The sequence below is a fragment of the Mustelus asterias genome, chromosome 1 (genome assembly GCF_964213995.1).
Source record: "Mustelus asterias chromosome 1, sMusAst1.hap1.1, whole genome shotgun sequence".
NCBI lineage: Eukaryota > Metazoa > Chordata > Chondrichthyes > Carcharhiniformes > Triakidae > Mustelus > Mustelus asterias.
Window position 1 is genome coordinate 54,041,076 of NC_135801.1, and position 17,322 is coordinate 54,058,397.

Consider the following 17,322-nt stretch of genomic DNA (forward strand, 5'->3'; position numbering starts at 1 on the left):
CTTTTCACCTTTCCCAATTCTGTGAGGTCCATTAGCACTGCTTTCCCGTACCTTACCATTACCGAAACAGATGGAAAAACTCCACTTGACAAATTAAAATGTTAAACAACTCGAATCAAAGAGTTCAAACATTTTGCGGATATTTTGCTTTCCCACTGGTCCCCGAAAGTGGGATGGTGAATCCTGGAGATTCAACAAATGTTTATGGAACAGAGAAAAGCTTAACAAAAAAGTTTCTAAAAAGTCATGGCTTCCGCTTCACCTCGGGGCATGTGTTCAGCTGTTTTTAATATAAATCTAATATTATACAAGGGGTCAGTGTGCACTGAGTAAACACTCACAGAAATCAATTCTGTGCTCGAAACATTAAAATAACGAGGAGTGCAGTGATGTTTATGTGAGGCAGATTGTGGAGCGAAATTTGGAAAAGTTTGCATGAGTATTAAAACATGTAACTGCACAACTCCTTTCGGTGATTCAAGGCACTTTTTTAAAGAAATGAAACATATCACATGTGTGTAGTTGCTGCCGTCTGGATAGAATGCAGCGCAAAGAGTTGTTGAGGTCAGCCTGACAGCTCCCCCTTGCCCAATCCCGCTAGGAATGGCTTATTACTGAGCCTGGGTATGGGAAAGGCTTTTTGACTTACTGCCTGGATCTCTGTGTTTCGCTCCCCCGCCCCCAGGCCAGTTTTTGGGAGCCTCAGACCAGTGACGAGCTCCACGGGACCAACCTCCAGCCTGAACTGAGGAAGCTGCGATCCGCAGTGCCTGCTACAGCAGTCAGACTGGGCGCTCACACCGGCAGAGGTTCCCAATCAATCTCACAAAGACCCAGAGAGGGAGAGTGCTGAGAAAGCGAGGACAAAGTCAACTTTCGGTGCCAGCCCAGCTGAAGTCACGGCCAGCCTCTGACTGAGAATACACTGAAATAGAGAATTAGGCCGAGTCTGAATTCAACCTGTGAAATCTGGATGGTTTGTGAAGTCTCCTGTGAGTTTGTCTAGTTTGTGAGTCTCCGCTGAGCTTGCTGAGAATGGGGTATGTTTGCGTAACTCTGTGCTGGATCTCTTCATGTCTTGGCTTTGGAATATCACAAATGACCACCGAAGGGTATCTGCCAGCTGGGAATGAGACTGGGGAGAAGGTTCCTCATCTGGATTTATTGAACCCCACCACAGTCTGGTCTATGCACGATGGATGCCGCACCGGCCCCCCCAATACAACGGAGGAGCCGGCTAATTTTAACCCATCCACTAGCAATGACAGCAACTCTCCCACCTGCTCCTTTCCGACCAGCAACAGTCTCACCTTCAAGTACATTACTGCCGCGCTCTCCTGTACCATTTTCGTAATCGGGGTGATTGGCAACGCGACTTTGCTGAGGATTATCTACAAGAACAAGTGCATGAGAAATGGTCCCAACTTGTTGATCGGGAGCCTGGCCCTGGGAGATTTGCTGTACATCACGATTGACATCCCTATCCATGTCTATAAGGTACATCTGCTTTCCTCTGTAGCCCCCATTATCCGCCTTCAGCTCTCCTGTACAATCCAGTACCTTCTCAGCCTCATTCCTCACCTGTTCTCTCAGTTCTTGCTCAAACTTCAAACTACATTCTCTGTTCTTTGTCTGCCCTCTTTCACTCCAGTCTTGACGTTCATTTTTTTTGCTTCTACAATCCTCCGCATGCCTCCCCCTCCTTTCATATCTTGTTTCCTAACATTTATTTTATTCTGTTTCTTTTCCTCATGTTTTATTGTGTGGCTATAATTATATACTCTATGAACTAACCAGAAGATTCTCTCTATTTCACTCTCAGACTATTTTATCATGGTGCATTTTTATCTTTTGTATGTTAATTCCTAAGATTGAAAAAGTAATAGAGGGTTCAGGATCCTGATAGCATTCTGGATTTCTCTTTATTCCTAATTATTTTAGTCATTCTCACTTTTCAATATTAATCAATCCATTCTTTTCAGACCACATTCCTTCTACTTTTATTCACAATTTCTCCCAATCTAAGTTGGTTCTTCATACTCATTGCAGCTTCCTGTGTTGTCTGATTTTATTTGCTTTTGATATGATTCCTTTGAAGCTTCTTCTGTCTACTGATTTTTAATTTCTAACTTATAGTTCTCTTTATACTATTCTAACAGGACTCAAGATGGTCTTAATTTTATTTCTTCTGCCTCCTTTATTAATTGTTTTCCAATGTATTTGGGCATTATTAATTGACATTTGTGTCCTTTGCCAATCATCTTCTCCAGCTTCTAGCTCCCCAGTGGCCTTTTGGAATTGTTGTTTGCAAACTGGTGCCTTTCCTACAGAAAACGTCAGTGGGCATCACGGTTTTGAATCTGTGTGCACTCAGCGTGGACAGGTAGGCCTCACACTTATATCTCTGTGGCGTTTACAATATGCTGCTATTGTGTATCGTATGACAATCTCCAATTTGGAGTTATTCAAGAATTCATTCTTTAGCATGTTAGGCAATGTTGTGACCAGGAATATGTTATTTTGACATTGCACAATATGTTCCTGGCACTCAACGTCAAGAACAGAAAAAAAATCTCCGGAAAAAACCGAATCAGGTTACTTGGGAATTTGAAGTCTCACTCTCTCAGAAAGTTCTGAGTTCCATAATGATTAATAAAATCATAAATCACATACATTGGCTTTTACTAAAACAGATTCAGCAATGATAGATTTTCATTTTTATAAATATATGCACATTGCTATATTTTATAATGGAAGGTTAAGTATATATATATACCTTAAAAAGGGAGGTGGAGAGAAAACAGGGAATTATAGATCAGTAAGCCTGGCATTGCTAGTGGGGAAAATTCTATTATCAAAGATTTTATAGCAAAACACTTGGTAAACAGTGGCAGGATCAGACAGAGTCAGCATCGATTTATGAAAGGGAAATCATGCTTGACAAATCTACTGGAATTCTTCAAGGATATAACTAGTAGAGTTGATGAGGGGAGCAAGTGGATGTGGTTTATTTGGACTTTCAGAAGGCTTTCAACAAAGTCCCACATAAGAGATTAATGTATAAAATTAAAGCGCATGGGATTGGGGGTAGTGTATTGAGATGGATAGAAAACTGATTGGCAGACAGGAAACAAAGATGTGAATTTTCCCATTCCGCCGACCACTGGAATTGTAGCAGGCGAGGGGCAGACCATGGAAAGGTCCATTGACCTCGGGAGGGACTTTTTAGTTTTGGGGTGAGTGTGGCTGGATGAGAACTAAATGTAATATCACCAAATTTGCAGATGACTCAAAGCTGGACGGAGGATGAGCTGTGAGGAGGATGCAGAGATCCTTCAATGTGATTTGGACATGTTGGGCCCAATTTTACCATTGCGTTGCACCTGTTTTCGGGCGCAAAAACTTGATAAAGTCGGGCGTGAGGCAAGTAGCACGATCCACACCCGCCTCCGCGCCGGTTCCCCCTTTACCAAGGCCCGAAAATGGCTGCGTTTGGGACCATGCCCAAAATGGGCACGACAGCTATTTAAGTGCATTTGCATGCATTTAAATTGACTTAATGGGCTGCATGCCCAACTTTACCAGCACTTCCCCCTTTAACAGCATTTGCCCATCCGGAATCGGTGCAAAACAGACATGCTCCATATAAGTCCAATTCGGACGCTCCATCAGTGGGGGTTAGTGAGGAGGCAAGTGCCAAGCATCCACTGGCTCTTGGTTTGAGATCGGTTGGGGGGAGGGAGGTGGGTCCGATGGCTCTCTGCTTGAGGTCGGGCGGGGGGGGGGGGGAAGGTAGGTCCGCTGCCACTCTGCCTGTGATCAGTGGGGGGGAAGGGGGGTCCGCTGCCACTCTGCCTGTGATCAGTGGGTGGGAGGGGGTCCACTGACACTCTGCCTGTGGTCAGTGGGGTGGAAGGGGGGTCCGCTGCCACTCTGCCTGAGATCAGTGGGGGTGAAGGGGGGGAGGGGCCCGCGATCGGTCTGGGTGGAGGGGTTTGGGGGAGTCAGTAATGTTGTGAGGGTGGGGCAATGTATGTGGGGGCCAGGGAGAGGCATTATCCTGCCCAGGAAGGATGTGGCATGGGAGCAGCATTCTATCATTTTTGGTAGAAAAAATGGGAAGGCAGATTACCATCTGAATGGGCATAAATTAGGAGAGGGGAATGTGCAACGAGATCTGGGTGTCACTGAAGGAAAGCATGCAGCTGCACCAGGCAGTGAAATAAAAAAACGGTGTGTTGGTCTTCATAGTGAGAGGATTAGCTTATACGAACAGGGATGTCTTGCTGCAATTATACAGGGCCTTGGTGAGGCCACACCTGGAATATTGCATGCAGTTTTGGTCTCCTTATCTGAGGAAAGATGTTCTTGTTCTTGAAGAAGTGCAGAGAAGGTTTACCAGACTCATTCTTGGGATGGCAGGACTGACATGAAGAATGAGGGGAGATCTCATAGAAACCTATAAAATTCTAACAGGACTAGACAAGGTAGATGCAAGAAGGATGTTCCCAATGGTGGGGGTATCCAGAACTTGGGGGTTGCAATCTGAGGAGACAGGGTAGGCCGTTTAGGACAGAGATGAGGAGAAATTTCTTCATCCAGAGAGTGATCAGCCTGAGGAATTCACTACCACAGAAAGTAACTGAGGCCAAAACATTGTATGTTTTCAAGAAGCAGTTAGATGTAGCACTTGAGGAAAGGGGATTAAAGGATATGGGGGGAAGATGGGATTGGGCTATTGAGTTGGATGATTAACCATGATCATAATGAATGGTGGAGCAGGCTCGAAGGGTCAAATGGCCTCCTATTTTCTGTGTTTCTATCTTTCAGCTTAATAATATGGCTTCACATTGCTGTTAGCTATGGTAACAGATAAGTGTGTTCTGGTAAACTGCTGTTTGAGTTTTTTGGTATTTGCTTTACATATCCTTAAAGGATATTTGCTATCATGTTTAGGAGATATAATTTTACTGATTACTTCAGCATTCAACCTGTTTAACAACTGAAGAATTAAGATTGGCAATTAAAGTTAGTTATTTAAAAGGCTGAGAGAAAGCATTTCTTCCTGAATTATGTCAAAAATATGATAGCCATACATTGACAGTTCCTTTGACACGCCATTGCTCAAAGATTCAATCATTCTGTGATTATTGCAATTTTAAACTTAAGTCATTTTTTGTCTTTCCTGCTTGGATATAAATCATCACCTGGAGGGAGAGAAAATCAGGCAGAAAAATTCTCCCAAAACAAAAATAAGTGCCCAATGGGTGGGAAAATGGGAGAATATCCCGCCCGGTTTTTGAGCGTACTTACCTGAATGAATTGCCGACACTCTGTGCAACATAGCCTGCCTTAGAGAGATTCACGCTTTTAAGTAGGGACAGGGACTGATCTGAGAAGCTGGCAGCGTAGTGCTGAGCGGTCACTGCTCATGCACCGATCTGTCAGTGGGGAGAGCAGCGTATGCGGAGCTGGCCCCAACATCACCGGCCTCCCAATCGCTGGCTTCCCCGAAACACCAAATTGCCAGCCTTCCCGACCCCTCCCCACCCGATCGCGTGCCTACCAGATCCCTCTGAGCCAGCACCGAGTCCACCACTGCACCCCCCTCCCACCCCAGGTAAGTCCCGATCTACCCCACCCAATGGCCAGCCCCTCCCCCTCCCACACCCGATGGCCAGCCAAGATCCCCCCAATAACCAGCCCTGAACCCCCCGATGACCAGCCCCAATCACCCCCTCCCTCCCTCCCTCCACTGATCCCACTTGCAGAGAGGCCAGATGTTCCCCCACCACCACCGATCACCCCCCCCCTCATAGGCCCCGCCCCAGTATACCCTGCTTCCCTGGCCCCGCCCCCTTGGCACTACCCAACTGCACAATGCTAGGGTGCCAAGTTGGCAGTGCCCAGAGGCACCCCCCTTTCAGCCGACCTCCTGGGATGGTCTCAGTGGCCTCTGTCCCCACCAACATGGTAAGGCACCTATTCCCCATTAGTGGGGAGCAGTTATAAACCCCCTGGTGGGAACCCCTCCCAGCAAGGGGAGGGCGGGGAGGCGCTAGCAGGCCTGGAGACGACTGTTCTGGGCCCGCTAACCATATGGAAATGTTTATTAATTAAAAAAGCACCTCGGAGACCCATAATCAGCCAGATGCTGGTTGCAAATCTTGCGAAAGGCCCCCCGCTGATATCTCGCGCAGCGCAGTGGGCTGGGAAAATCCCAGCATTCAAGTCCATGATGGAGCCCACTCAATTTTCCTGTAATTTAAATGTGTGTAATGAAAATCAGTGCAATCACTCCTGTTTGATATTCCACTCTATATTTTACGCAGGATATACTTAACAGTGAACTCTACCCACTGTGTATAATATTCTGTTCCAGAAAAAAACTTGCAACAAGTTCCATCATTAAAAATATAAAATTATTTTCAGGAATTAATCTTAAATGCTGATTATAATGTTTATCATATATATCAATTGGTTAGAATTAACTATCACTGAATTTGCCTAACAGTAACAAGATGCTAATAGCATCAGAACCGGGCTCTATAGCCTTACTGCCTCAGGAAGCTGACACCTGTGTGAACTATTGGCTGCAGGCCGCTCCTGCCTTGGCTACAGGCCGCTCCTGCCTTGGCTACAGGCCGCTCCTGCCTTGGCTACAGGCCGCTCCTGCCTTGGTGTCTCTTGAGTGTGTGATCAAGTTATGGTGTTTCATCATTATCACTCTGTTCTTCCTTTTGTAATTTCTGCTCCTGCACCACTGCCTGACCAGGTGAAAGTTCATGGGTTTCCATAAGGGAAAAGGCACAAACATAGGGTTGTGAAGGAAGGGGAAAAGCAAGCTATCTGTGCTGACACCTTTTGCAGCTTGGGAATCAGAAGAGATTGTGGGATGAGGGAAAATGAGTTGTGAGAAAGATCAATTAGGAGCAAACTCTCATTTTTAATCCTTTGAGCCTTGCCACTGGTCATGGCCTCAGTCATGACCACTCCACTGAGCAGAGCTCCATCTCCACAATGGGATAATAGCATGTTGTCCACCATCAGTTAGGTACTGCTGCCTCTGGTTGTGCGTCATCTTCTCCTGCAAGAGAGAGGAAAGTGGGTCAGTCAGTGTGAGTGTGCGCAATGTGTTTAGGTGACAGGGCTGTCATTACTGAAGTGCATGCATGCTGTGAGATGTTGATTTGAGGCTTGCTAAGTATGAGAGTGAGATGAAACTATGAGCTATGTTTGTTGGAGATTGTTGATAGATGATTAAACTGAATTGGGCAGTGTGTGAGATTTGTGGTGCAGCTGGTAGGAAATGACATTTGAAGATGCATTTGCTTACCTTGACCACTTGTGTGTGGTCACTGAACTTCTTGCAATACCACATTCAGGTTCTCAGGATTACACTGTTAGGAGTGACTTGCATGGCTATCTGCTCTACCATTTTTAAGAGTTTGTCTGGAGGTTCACCTGGCCTCCTGTGGATATGCATCAAGGCTTCCAGTGCTGTGTTGGGTAACCTTGGAGCCCTCTCGCTGCCATATTGAATGGCAGCACCTTTTCAAACTAAAATGCATCTCCCCTTTATGGGGTGAAAGCAAATTACTGTGGATGCTGGAAAATGAAACAAAAACAGAAAATGCTGGAAAATCTCAGCAGGTTTGACAGCATCTGTGGGGAGAGAATAGAACCAATGTTTCAAGCAATGTTGGCTCTATTCTCTCTCCACAGATGCTGTCAGATCTGCTGACATTTTCCAGCATTTTCTGTTTTTGTCCCATTTGAGGTGCAGGCTTGCTTAAGCAGTGTAAACATGCTTGAATTTATGCTAGTCTCTCATGAGTTTGCACTCCCTGCTCGGCTGTGCAGCCACTCAACAGTGTGCTCGGCATGCTAGATGCTGAAACATGCAAATGTGCAGCTAACACATAGTTTGAATGTTGCCTGCTTCGCAACAAACACATTCCAAAACCGCAACCATTTTCAGTCCTTATTCATTTCTTTCCACCATGACTTTACTCAGCATCAGGTTTGAGTGATAACTGACACCACTTTCCTGGCGGAACTAGTAACTGGATCTTTCCATGCATCTCACCAACATTCTACAACTGCTAAATACTCAAGTGTAGGAACTTTACCTTTGAAATAAGAAAGTTCTTTGAAACTTGAAGGTTTAAAGAAATTTGAAATAAAATCACAACCTGACAGAGTCACATTAATGATTTAATTTAATTTTTACTTTCATTGTTGCAATTTTAACAGCTTCATTTTTAAAACAAAGTTTTTTGTTGTTATAGTTGTAGTATTGCTGTGTGCATAGCATTAACCCTAGCCCTCATCCGGACCATCAGACTAATCCTGGTCCTTATCCCGAGTTAGTACCATACAATGCTTGGCGGTACAGGACAGGAGGACAGAGGCTATGTTCATAAGCCAAGCCTTAGAGGAAAGATGTCACTCAAATGATGCAGCGTCTCCCTTGCAAGGAAGTTAAGCATGAGCAGTATCACACATTTCCAGTGGTTGATCAATGGTTGCTATTGGCAGGCATCTGATAGCAACTCACGCACCATAATTTCAGGCCCTGAATATTTTTGGGGTGAAATTGGTCTCTGCTTGTTGCACAAAATAGGTTTCTAGCAAAGTGATTGCCTGTTTAAACCCAAGCACATTTAACCTCCTCTACGTCAGATTTAGAACTAGTGATTTTAATAATGAAAAAGGTTCTGAAATATCACTACCCCAGTTTTCATTGGATCATAAACTCCCTACAGCGCAGAAAGAGGTCGTTCGGCCCATCGAGTCTGCACCGACAACAATCCCACCCAAGCCCTATCCCTATAACCCCACATATTTACTCTGCTAATCACCCTAACACTAAGGAGCAATTTAGCATGGCCAATCAACCTAACCTGCACATCTTTGGAGTGTGAGAGGAATCTGGAGCACCCGGAGGAAGCCCACATTTTCAAAGCAAATACCCTTGTTCTATACTTGATATTTTAAAAAATAAATTCTCTCCCCATTTTATTCCATTCCTTAGCTAAATCCAACTTCTAGTCAATGGGATCTTTATTTCTAGATTTCATTGGAAGAAATGTTTGCCAGTTGGTCACATTATGCAAGACTGCATCTATAATATATTCTTAGCAATGTTTTCTGTTCAAAATAATCTGAAAACAAAAATTTCTGAAATTAGAAAAGGACATATGTCAGGGTTAGGTGATTTATTAGCTTCAGTGCTGACTCAATGGAGACTTAAACCACTCGGCTGAATAGTGAACCACTGGTATGCACCAAATGCTTGCTGAATAGCCAACATTAATACGACAGAGTCAGGAAGAAGGAAAGCTGCAGTATATTACTCACAGCCTGCTTATTAACCTTTGTTACTGGATTTTTAAGGCAGTATTAAATAAAACCTCCATTGTTGAGTCTGCAGATCATTGCCAGTGAAGCACTTCAGTTTCTTTTTAAAAGTGCTGCAGGGCAGTCTCAGTAAAATACAAGGAAGTGCTTCAAAGTGGACAAAAGGAGCTCCTTGGCCCTGTCGAAAATACTAGCTGAAAATACTTGAGAAAGTTACAGATTCAAAAAAAATTTCATGCCTTTGAGAATCCTCAGGAGAACCGCTTATCAAAACAAAAAATATGGATAATTTTGTCAGTGTGCTTTCTTTCGCGGTTGTCTACAGTAAACCTCTGGTTTGACTCAAAAAACACAAAATTGTAATACCGCTTATTATACCTCAGTACACATCAAAACAAAATAAAACGTTGTATCTTTGCAAAGAACAAACTTTGATGAAATAAAAACAGAAAATGCTGGAAAAACTCAGCTTTGATGAAACCTGACGACTTGAACAGTAACTGATGATCAGTAATTAGCTGGAAATGTTTGGTTTGAATTCCAGTTTCAGATAAAAAGAAAATTGATGATGTGGCTGACGTTTAAAAAATTGATACAGAGGGGGAAAAAAATTACTTGCTGCTTTGATCCTTCCATAAGCATACTCCTTGGTCCTGGGATGGAATTATATAAATAACCAGATAATGCTCCATTAGGGGCACAACAGGGGAGATGCAGAAGGAGTATCATGATCTTTGAGCTTCCAGAGTGGAAGCCAGATGAGCCTGAAAATAAAGATGAGCCTATTTCTTTTCTGAATTCTGCCATTCCATAGCTGAGGGCTGTGGCTGAAAATAGGCCCAGGCAGTGCCATCTACTGTCAGAGCATAAATGGTGCCGAAGTTACAGTAGTGATGCACATCAATTGGACACGAGGCTCGAAGCTTCAGTAAAAGAAGGCTTTTATTAACTAACAATGGAGCTATCAGAACTTTAACACACTATCCCAGACTGAAGGGGTCCCGTCCGAGCAGGGAGTCTTATACCTCTCCCAGGAGGCGGAGCCCGACTGGGATGTGCCACAAACGTAACAAACACAGGTGTAACAATCCCACCCTAACCCAACAGCAACATTAGTACAATCCCACAGTAACCTATATACATTCCTGTAGTACTGGCCAGCCCTGGCTCAGTACTATCCAGTGGGAACCAACGATGGTTCACCACATTCACCCCTCCTTTGAGAACAAAGGCCGGCGGGGTACGAAAACAGACTAAAATGTCAGCAGATTATAAGTTCAGACGGTCTGGAGGACCGCACCGTCGTTGTGACCTCCTCAATACCGGCGGTGACACTGGAGTAGGCACTTGCGGCGGCGTTCTCCCCAAAACGGCGTCCAGCTGTTCTCCCACGGACTCACAGGCCGGTTGACCCTGATGAGACGGTAGTGCAGGGGATCCTGACACATCCTGCGGTGGTGACCATCTTCGGGGCTCAGGCAAGCTGTGCATTGGAGTAAAACTGTTAAGCACTGGTCCCGATTCTGTCCGCGCTACGTCCGGGGAAGAAATAAGGGATAATGGATTCGTCACTGGGGGTATGGGAGCGACAGGAGTTGCTACGTCCCCTGCGGGCGCCAGGTCTCGGATCGAGACTGTGTCCTCTCGCCCGTCAGAATATGCCACATAGGCATACTGAGGGTTGGCGGGGAGGAGGTGGACCTGTTCGACCAAGGGGTCGGACTTGCGGGCCCTTACATGTCGCCGCAGGAGGACGGGTCCTGGGTACGTCAACCAGGCTGGTAAAGATATCCCCGAGGAAGACTTCCGAGGGAATGAGAACATCCTCTCGTGGGGAGTAGCATTGGTTGCCGTACACAGGAGGGAGCGAATAGAGTGAAGTGCATCAGGGAGGACCTCCTGCCAACGGGAGACTGGAAGACCCTTGGATTTCAACGCCAATAGGACAGCCTTCCAGACTGTAGCATTCTCTCGTTCCACCTGTCCATTACCCCTAGGGTTGTAACTCGTGGTCCTACTAGAGGCAATCCCGTATGAGAGCAGGAATTGCCTCAAGTCATCGCTCATGAACGACGAGCCCCTGTCGCTATGGATATAGCTGGGGTACCCGAACAGGGTAAAAAGATCACGGAATGCCTTGATCACCATGGCAGCCGATGTGTCCGAGCAGGGGACAACAAACGGGAACCGGGAGTACTCATCTATTATGTTCAGAAAGTACACGTTCCGATCCGTTGAGGGAAGGGGGCCCTTAAAATCAACACTCAGCCTCTCGAAGGGGCGAGTGGCCTTGACCAAATGTGCCCGGTCAGGTCGGTAAAAGTGCGGTTTGCATTCCGCGCAAATCCGACAGCTCCTTGTTACCGACCTGACGTCCTCCACCGTGTAAGGCAGGTTGCGGGCTTTGACAAAGTGGTAGAGCCGAGTGACCCCAGGATGGCACGGATCATTATGGAGGGCGTTCAAGCGATCCTCCTGAATACTAGCGCATGTTCCGCGCGAGAGGGCATCCGAGGGCTCATTGAGTTTCCCTGGACGATACATGATATCGTAGTTATAGGTGGAGAGTTCAATTCTCCACCGCAAGATCTTGTCATTCTTGATCTTGCCCCTCTGCGAGTTGTTGAACATGAACGCCACGGACCGCTGGTCCGTGATCAGGGTGAACCGCTTTCCCGCCAGGTAATGGCGCCAGTGTCTGATGGCCTCCACAATGGCCTGGGCCTCCTTTTCCACCGCTGAATGCCGAATTTCGGGGCCTTGGAGGGTGCGGGAAAAAAACGTGACGGGCCTGCCCGCCTGGTTAAGTGTGGCGGCCAGGGCGAAATCAGATGCATCGCTTTCCACCTGAAAAGGGATGGATTCGTCTACCGCGTGCATCGTGGCTTTCGCGATGTCGTGTTTCAATTCCTTGAAGGCCAATTGGGCCTCTGGCGTGAGTGGACTTAATAAGCGGACGGGCTTTGTCCGCGTAGTTGGGGACCCACTGTGCATAATAGGAGAAGAAGCCTAGGCATCTTCTCAGTGCTTTTGCGCTTGCGGGCAAGGGAAGTTCAGCAAGGGGGCGCATACGGTCTGGATCAGGGCCAATTACCCCGTTTTCCACCACGTATCCCAGGATGGCTAACCGGCGCGTACGGAATACACACTTCTCCCTGTTGTAGGTCAAGTTCAGGCGAGATGCAGTGCATAAGAAGTTCTGGAGATTTGTGTCATGGTCCTGCTGATCATGGCCGCAGATAGTGACATTATCCAGGTACGGGAAGGTAGCCCGCAGCCTGTTCTGGTCCACCATTCGGTCCATAGCACGCTGGAAGACCGAGACTCCATTGGTGACACCAAATGGAACCCTAAGAAAATGATACAAACGACCATCCGCCTCAAAGGCCGTGTATTGTCGGTCCTCTGGGCGAATGGGGAGTTGGTGGTAGGCGGACTTGAGGTCTATGGTGGAGAACACCCGGTACTGCGCAATCTGATTGACCATATCAGATATGCGCAGGAGAGGATACGCATCCAGCTGCGTATATCGGTTAATGGTCTGACTGTAATCAATGACCATCCGGGGTTTGTTCCCGCTCTTGACCACCACAACCTGTGCTCTCCACGGACTAACACTGGGCTGTATGATCCCTTCTTTGAGGAGTCGCTGAACCTCAGATCTGATGAAGATCCGATCCTCAGTGCTGTAACGCCTACTTTTAGTAGCGATGGGCTTGCAGCCTGGTACCAGATTCTGAAATAAAGAGGGTGTGGTGATCTTTAACGTAGAAAGATTGCAGACGGGGCGCGTTGGGCAATTTGGAGACTGCAGCTGTTCTCCCACTGCCAGCGAAGGGAGTGGCCCACCGTACTGTAGGATCACACTCTTCATGTGGACCATAAAGTTTAGTCCGAGGAGAATTGGTGCGCAAAGATACGGCAACACAAGGAGCCTGAAACGCTCGTAAATTGTGCCTTGTACTTTCAAGGTTACCACACAACGTCCTAGCACAGCGACAGACCGGGACCTTGATGCCATAGAGATTGTCTGTTTGGCAGGTTGAATCTGGAGTCCACACTTCTTCACAGTGTCAGGGTGGATAAAGCTCTCAGTGCTCCCGCTGTCAAACAGACAATAAAGCACATGATTGTTTACCTGGATATCCATCATCGAACGATCAAGCCTGTGAGGCTTAGCCTGGTCCAGGATGATCGACGCCACCGTTGGTCCATGAACGTCATTGCAGGCAGCTGAGGTCGACGCTGAGGACCCCTGCTGGTCGCTCGTGGTCATCGTCGACCAAAATGGCCACCCCCATGAATCGCACATGGGTGAGGGCGCCAAACTTAGCGACCCCTGGTGGTCATCCTCCTCCGACTCCGTCGACCGCAATGGCGTCGTCCTGGACTCGCACGTGGATGAACCCCGCGAGGACTTCGACGACGATGGTGATGATCCCAGTTCTGAAGGGTCGCAGGCCACACTGCCGTTCCTGGGCTTCGATCTGCACACCTTTGCATAATGCCCCTTTTTACCGCATGCGGTACAGATTACCGCTTTAGCGGGACACTTTTGTCGGGTATGTTTTGCTCCTCCGCAGAAATAGCACCGGGGGCCGCAAGGGGCTGCAGCCGTCGTCTGGCCCACATGGAAGCACGCCATAACACCGCACTTCAAGCCCGAGGAGCGAGGAGGGATTTGCGACTGCTCCTGCCACGTTGTCTCCACGTGGTCCTCTGGATACAGGACTAAGCTCTTCGAAGCCGACTCGAGCATTTCAGCTAATTCCATAGCCTGGGTAAGGTTGAGATTACCCTTTTCTAGCAGCTTGAGACGGATGTATGAAGACCCGACCCCGGCCACAAACGCATCCCGGGCGAGGTCGTACATGCTCTGCTCAGCCGACACAGCTTTGCAGTCACAGCCCCTGGCTCGCTGTAAGAGCTCATTGGCGTAGTCCTCCATGGTTTCGCCCGACTGCCGACGTCGTGTAGCAAGGAGGTAACGAGCGTGGATCTCGTTAGGAGGTTTCGTATAGCGCTTCTTTAGAAGCTCGAGGGCCCTAGGGTAAGTGGTGGCCGCACGGATCGCGAGGTAGACTGAGTCGCTTACCCTCGCATGGAGGACCCGGAGTCTGTCATCATCTGTGGTGACCGCTGCGGAGGCTGCTAGGTAATCTTCAAAACACTTCAGCCAGTGGTCGAAGGTGTTAGCAGCGCCCACCGCACGTGGATCTAGCGTCAGACGTTCTGGCTTGAGGATTTGCTCCATACTCTCCTTTCTTTTTTTCTTCCGTCGAGAGTTTAATTTTAGTTAATAAAATTGATGCGCATCAATTGGACACGAGGCTCGAAGCTTCAGTAAAAGAAGGCTTTTATTAACTAACAATGGAGCTATCAGAACTTTAACACACTATCCCAGACTGAAGGGGTCCCGTCCGAGCAGGGAGTCTTATACCTCTCCCAGGAGGCGGAGCCCGACTGGGATGTGCCACAAACGTAACAAACACAGGTGTAACAATCCCACCCTAACCCAACAGCAACATTAGTACAATCCCACAGTAACCTATATACATTCCTGTAGTACTGGCCAGCCCTGGCTCAGTACTATCCAGTGGGAACCAACGATGGTTCACCACAAGTAGCAGTGTGGGGAAAGCCCCGAGGAAACTCACCCCCCATCACCCAACCCTCCACTCTTGCATAGGTTCTATTGGGCCTATCAGGGGAGCGTCTGGTAGCAATGCAAGGGGAATCCAGGATGCACTTAGATATGGCCACAAACTGCTGCTTTAATATTAGTGGGGTGGGGCATAAACTCCAGAATCTCCTGTGTTGCAATGTTCTATGATAGTAATAAGATGAAAATCCAGCTCCTCTGGATTTAGGCTCAAATTGTAGTTCCAGCAATGTTCCTGTCTCATAAATCCATCCATAAATGGGTGAAATTTCAATCCCATAGTCTTTATTTAAACTTGCATTCTAGAAACTCTGATTGGTCCTAGGAAACTGCAGAATGCGTTCTGCCTCTATTCAACTATCGTAAACCTCAGTTACCATAATAATAGTGTTTTCATTTATTTCTTTGCAACACATGATTCAGTAGTTGGGAAGTCAGTTGTATTTCTTTTTGTACTTACAACACTTGAAGCATTCTGTGTATACCACATAAGGTGTTGTAATTTATTCTTGGGTAGAAATAGATTTCAATGAACAACCTTTAACCTATTCAATAAGTGGGGAATTCAAGCTGCATCACATGAAGCTTTCAAATCGTATTCTTGCTTTGAGAGGAATGAGGGCAGAGAAGCTGTCAAACATTAATTGAAGGCACATGTGCCATATGTTGGGTAATGGAGCTCCTGACATGATATTAATTGATGTTCATCATTGTGTACCGGCATTATTGACAGCTATATTGCCCAGTCACAGTACAGCTAATCATAAATTATATTATACAATAAGAATTTCCTTCTGACTGATACATCAATTTGCCAATTAGATGTTAAATAGATTAGTGCTGTAGCATTAGTGTCCAGCGGATTTATCTTCTAAAGTTTGCTAATGGATCACTTGGAATATTGTTCGTGAATTGTCTTAATTTCAAACCCATGGTCTTCAAGGACAGGAAGACTCCTTAATTAACGTTCAGTTGGTATTTGATCGCACGTACTAATTGTGCCGATTAGTGATTGCTATCCAGGAAGGAGCAACAATGCCGATAGTGTGTGGCAATATATGAGAGCTGTGTTAGTTGTAGGAGAAGAAACTCTCAGTGAATGAACCTGGGTTAACTTTGCTGTAAACATGGCTGCTGTGCCATTGGGACCATCACTAGGAACAAAAGAGCACCTTAGCCAGGAAGCTTCACCATCCTCCTGCTGTTCCACACTACCACTTCTGTCTTCACAAAGGTGAAACATCTACTTTAGGAACAATGAAAGAATGTGAAAAAGTTTATCTATTCGTGTCACAAGTAGGTTTACATTAACACTGCAACGAAGTTACTGTGAAAATCCCCTAATCGACACACACCGGCACCTGTTAGGGTACACTGAGGGAGAATTTTAGCATGGCCAATGGTCTTTCGAATCGTGGGAGGAAACCAGAGCACCCAGAGGAAACCCATGCACACGTGGGGAGAACATGCAAACTCCACACATACAGTGAAGCAAGCCAGGAATTGAACCCGAGTCCCTGATGCTGTGAGGCAGCAATGATAACCACTGTGCCGCCATGCTGCCCATAGCAATAGTTGTGCACAATGCATAAAATGATATCTCCCAGAGGATGGAGAAGTTGTCATGGGCCCATAATAAATGGGTGAGAAACATATAGGGGGTGAATTTTCCCATTCCGTCCACCATTGGAACTGCAGTGGGTGAGGGGCAGACCATGGAAAGGTCCGTTGCCCTCGGACAGGATTTTCCAGTTTCAGAGCGAGCACAACCGGAAAATCTTACTCGCTTTGCTCACTCCTGAAAGCAGAAACATTCATTTACAACAAATACAGGAGAGCAGGATGATTGACATAATCAGTGAACTGTCTCTAGATAGGTGGAGCATGTGCAGTTAACAATGGACCCAATTAGTGCCACTCTCCTTTGGGACACTTTTCACAACAAAATGCCTACCCATCCGCATGGTTGGGCACAGTGTTTCCAGTCACCTCTACTGTGCTATTGTGATAAATTAGTTCATTTTTCTGTCATTACCATGGCTTCCCCTTCTATGGTGAGTTTTCCATGGCATTATTCAAAAGAATTATTGCCTTTTCTCTCTCTTGCCTGAAGTTCAGGCTCAGGCACATCGTTGACCAGTAACTTTCCTTTGTACCTAACCATGATATGCCTGACTTGGAGTTTTCTAAAGTGAAGTTCACTTTCCATTTTCCAGCACAAAAATTCAAACAAGTTAAGAGTGTATTATATTTACTGCACTGAAGGCACATGGATAATGATGCTGTAATGCTCTGTG

At 46.5% G+C, this 17,322-nt stretch overlaps 1 protein-coding gene across 1 annotated transcript in view; it reads left to right on the forward strand.

Annotated features, from left to right (window-relative positions):
• Nucleotides 1-747: 747 nt before the first annotated feature.
• The window catches only part of ednraa (endothelin receptor type Aa), a 64,332-nt gene continuing 47,757 nt past the window's right edge, over nt 748-17,322 (forward strand). Inside the window, exons 1-2 of the mRNA XM_078212333.1 lie at nt 748-1,497; nt 2,271-2,383. Of these exons, the coding sequence (XP_078068459.1) occupies nt 1,036-1,497; nt 2,271-2,383 (575 nt within the window). The 5' untranslated portion in view covers nt 748-1,035. The remainder of the gene's footprint in view (nt 1,498-2,270; nt 2,384-17,322) is intronic.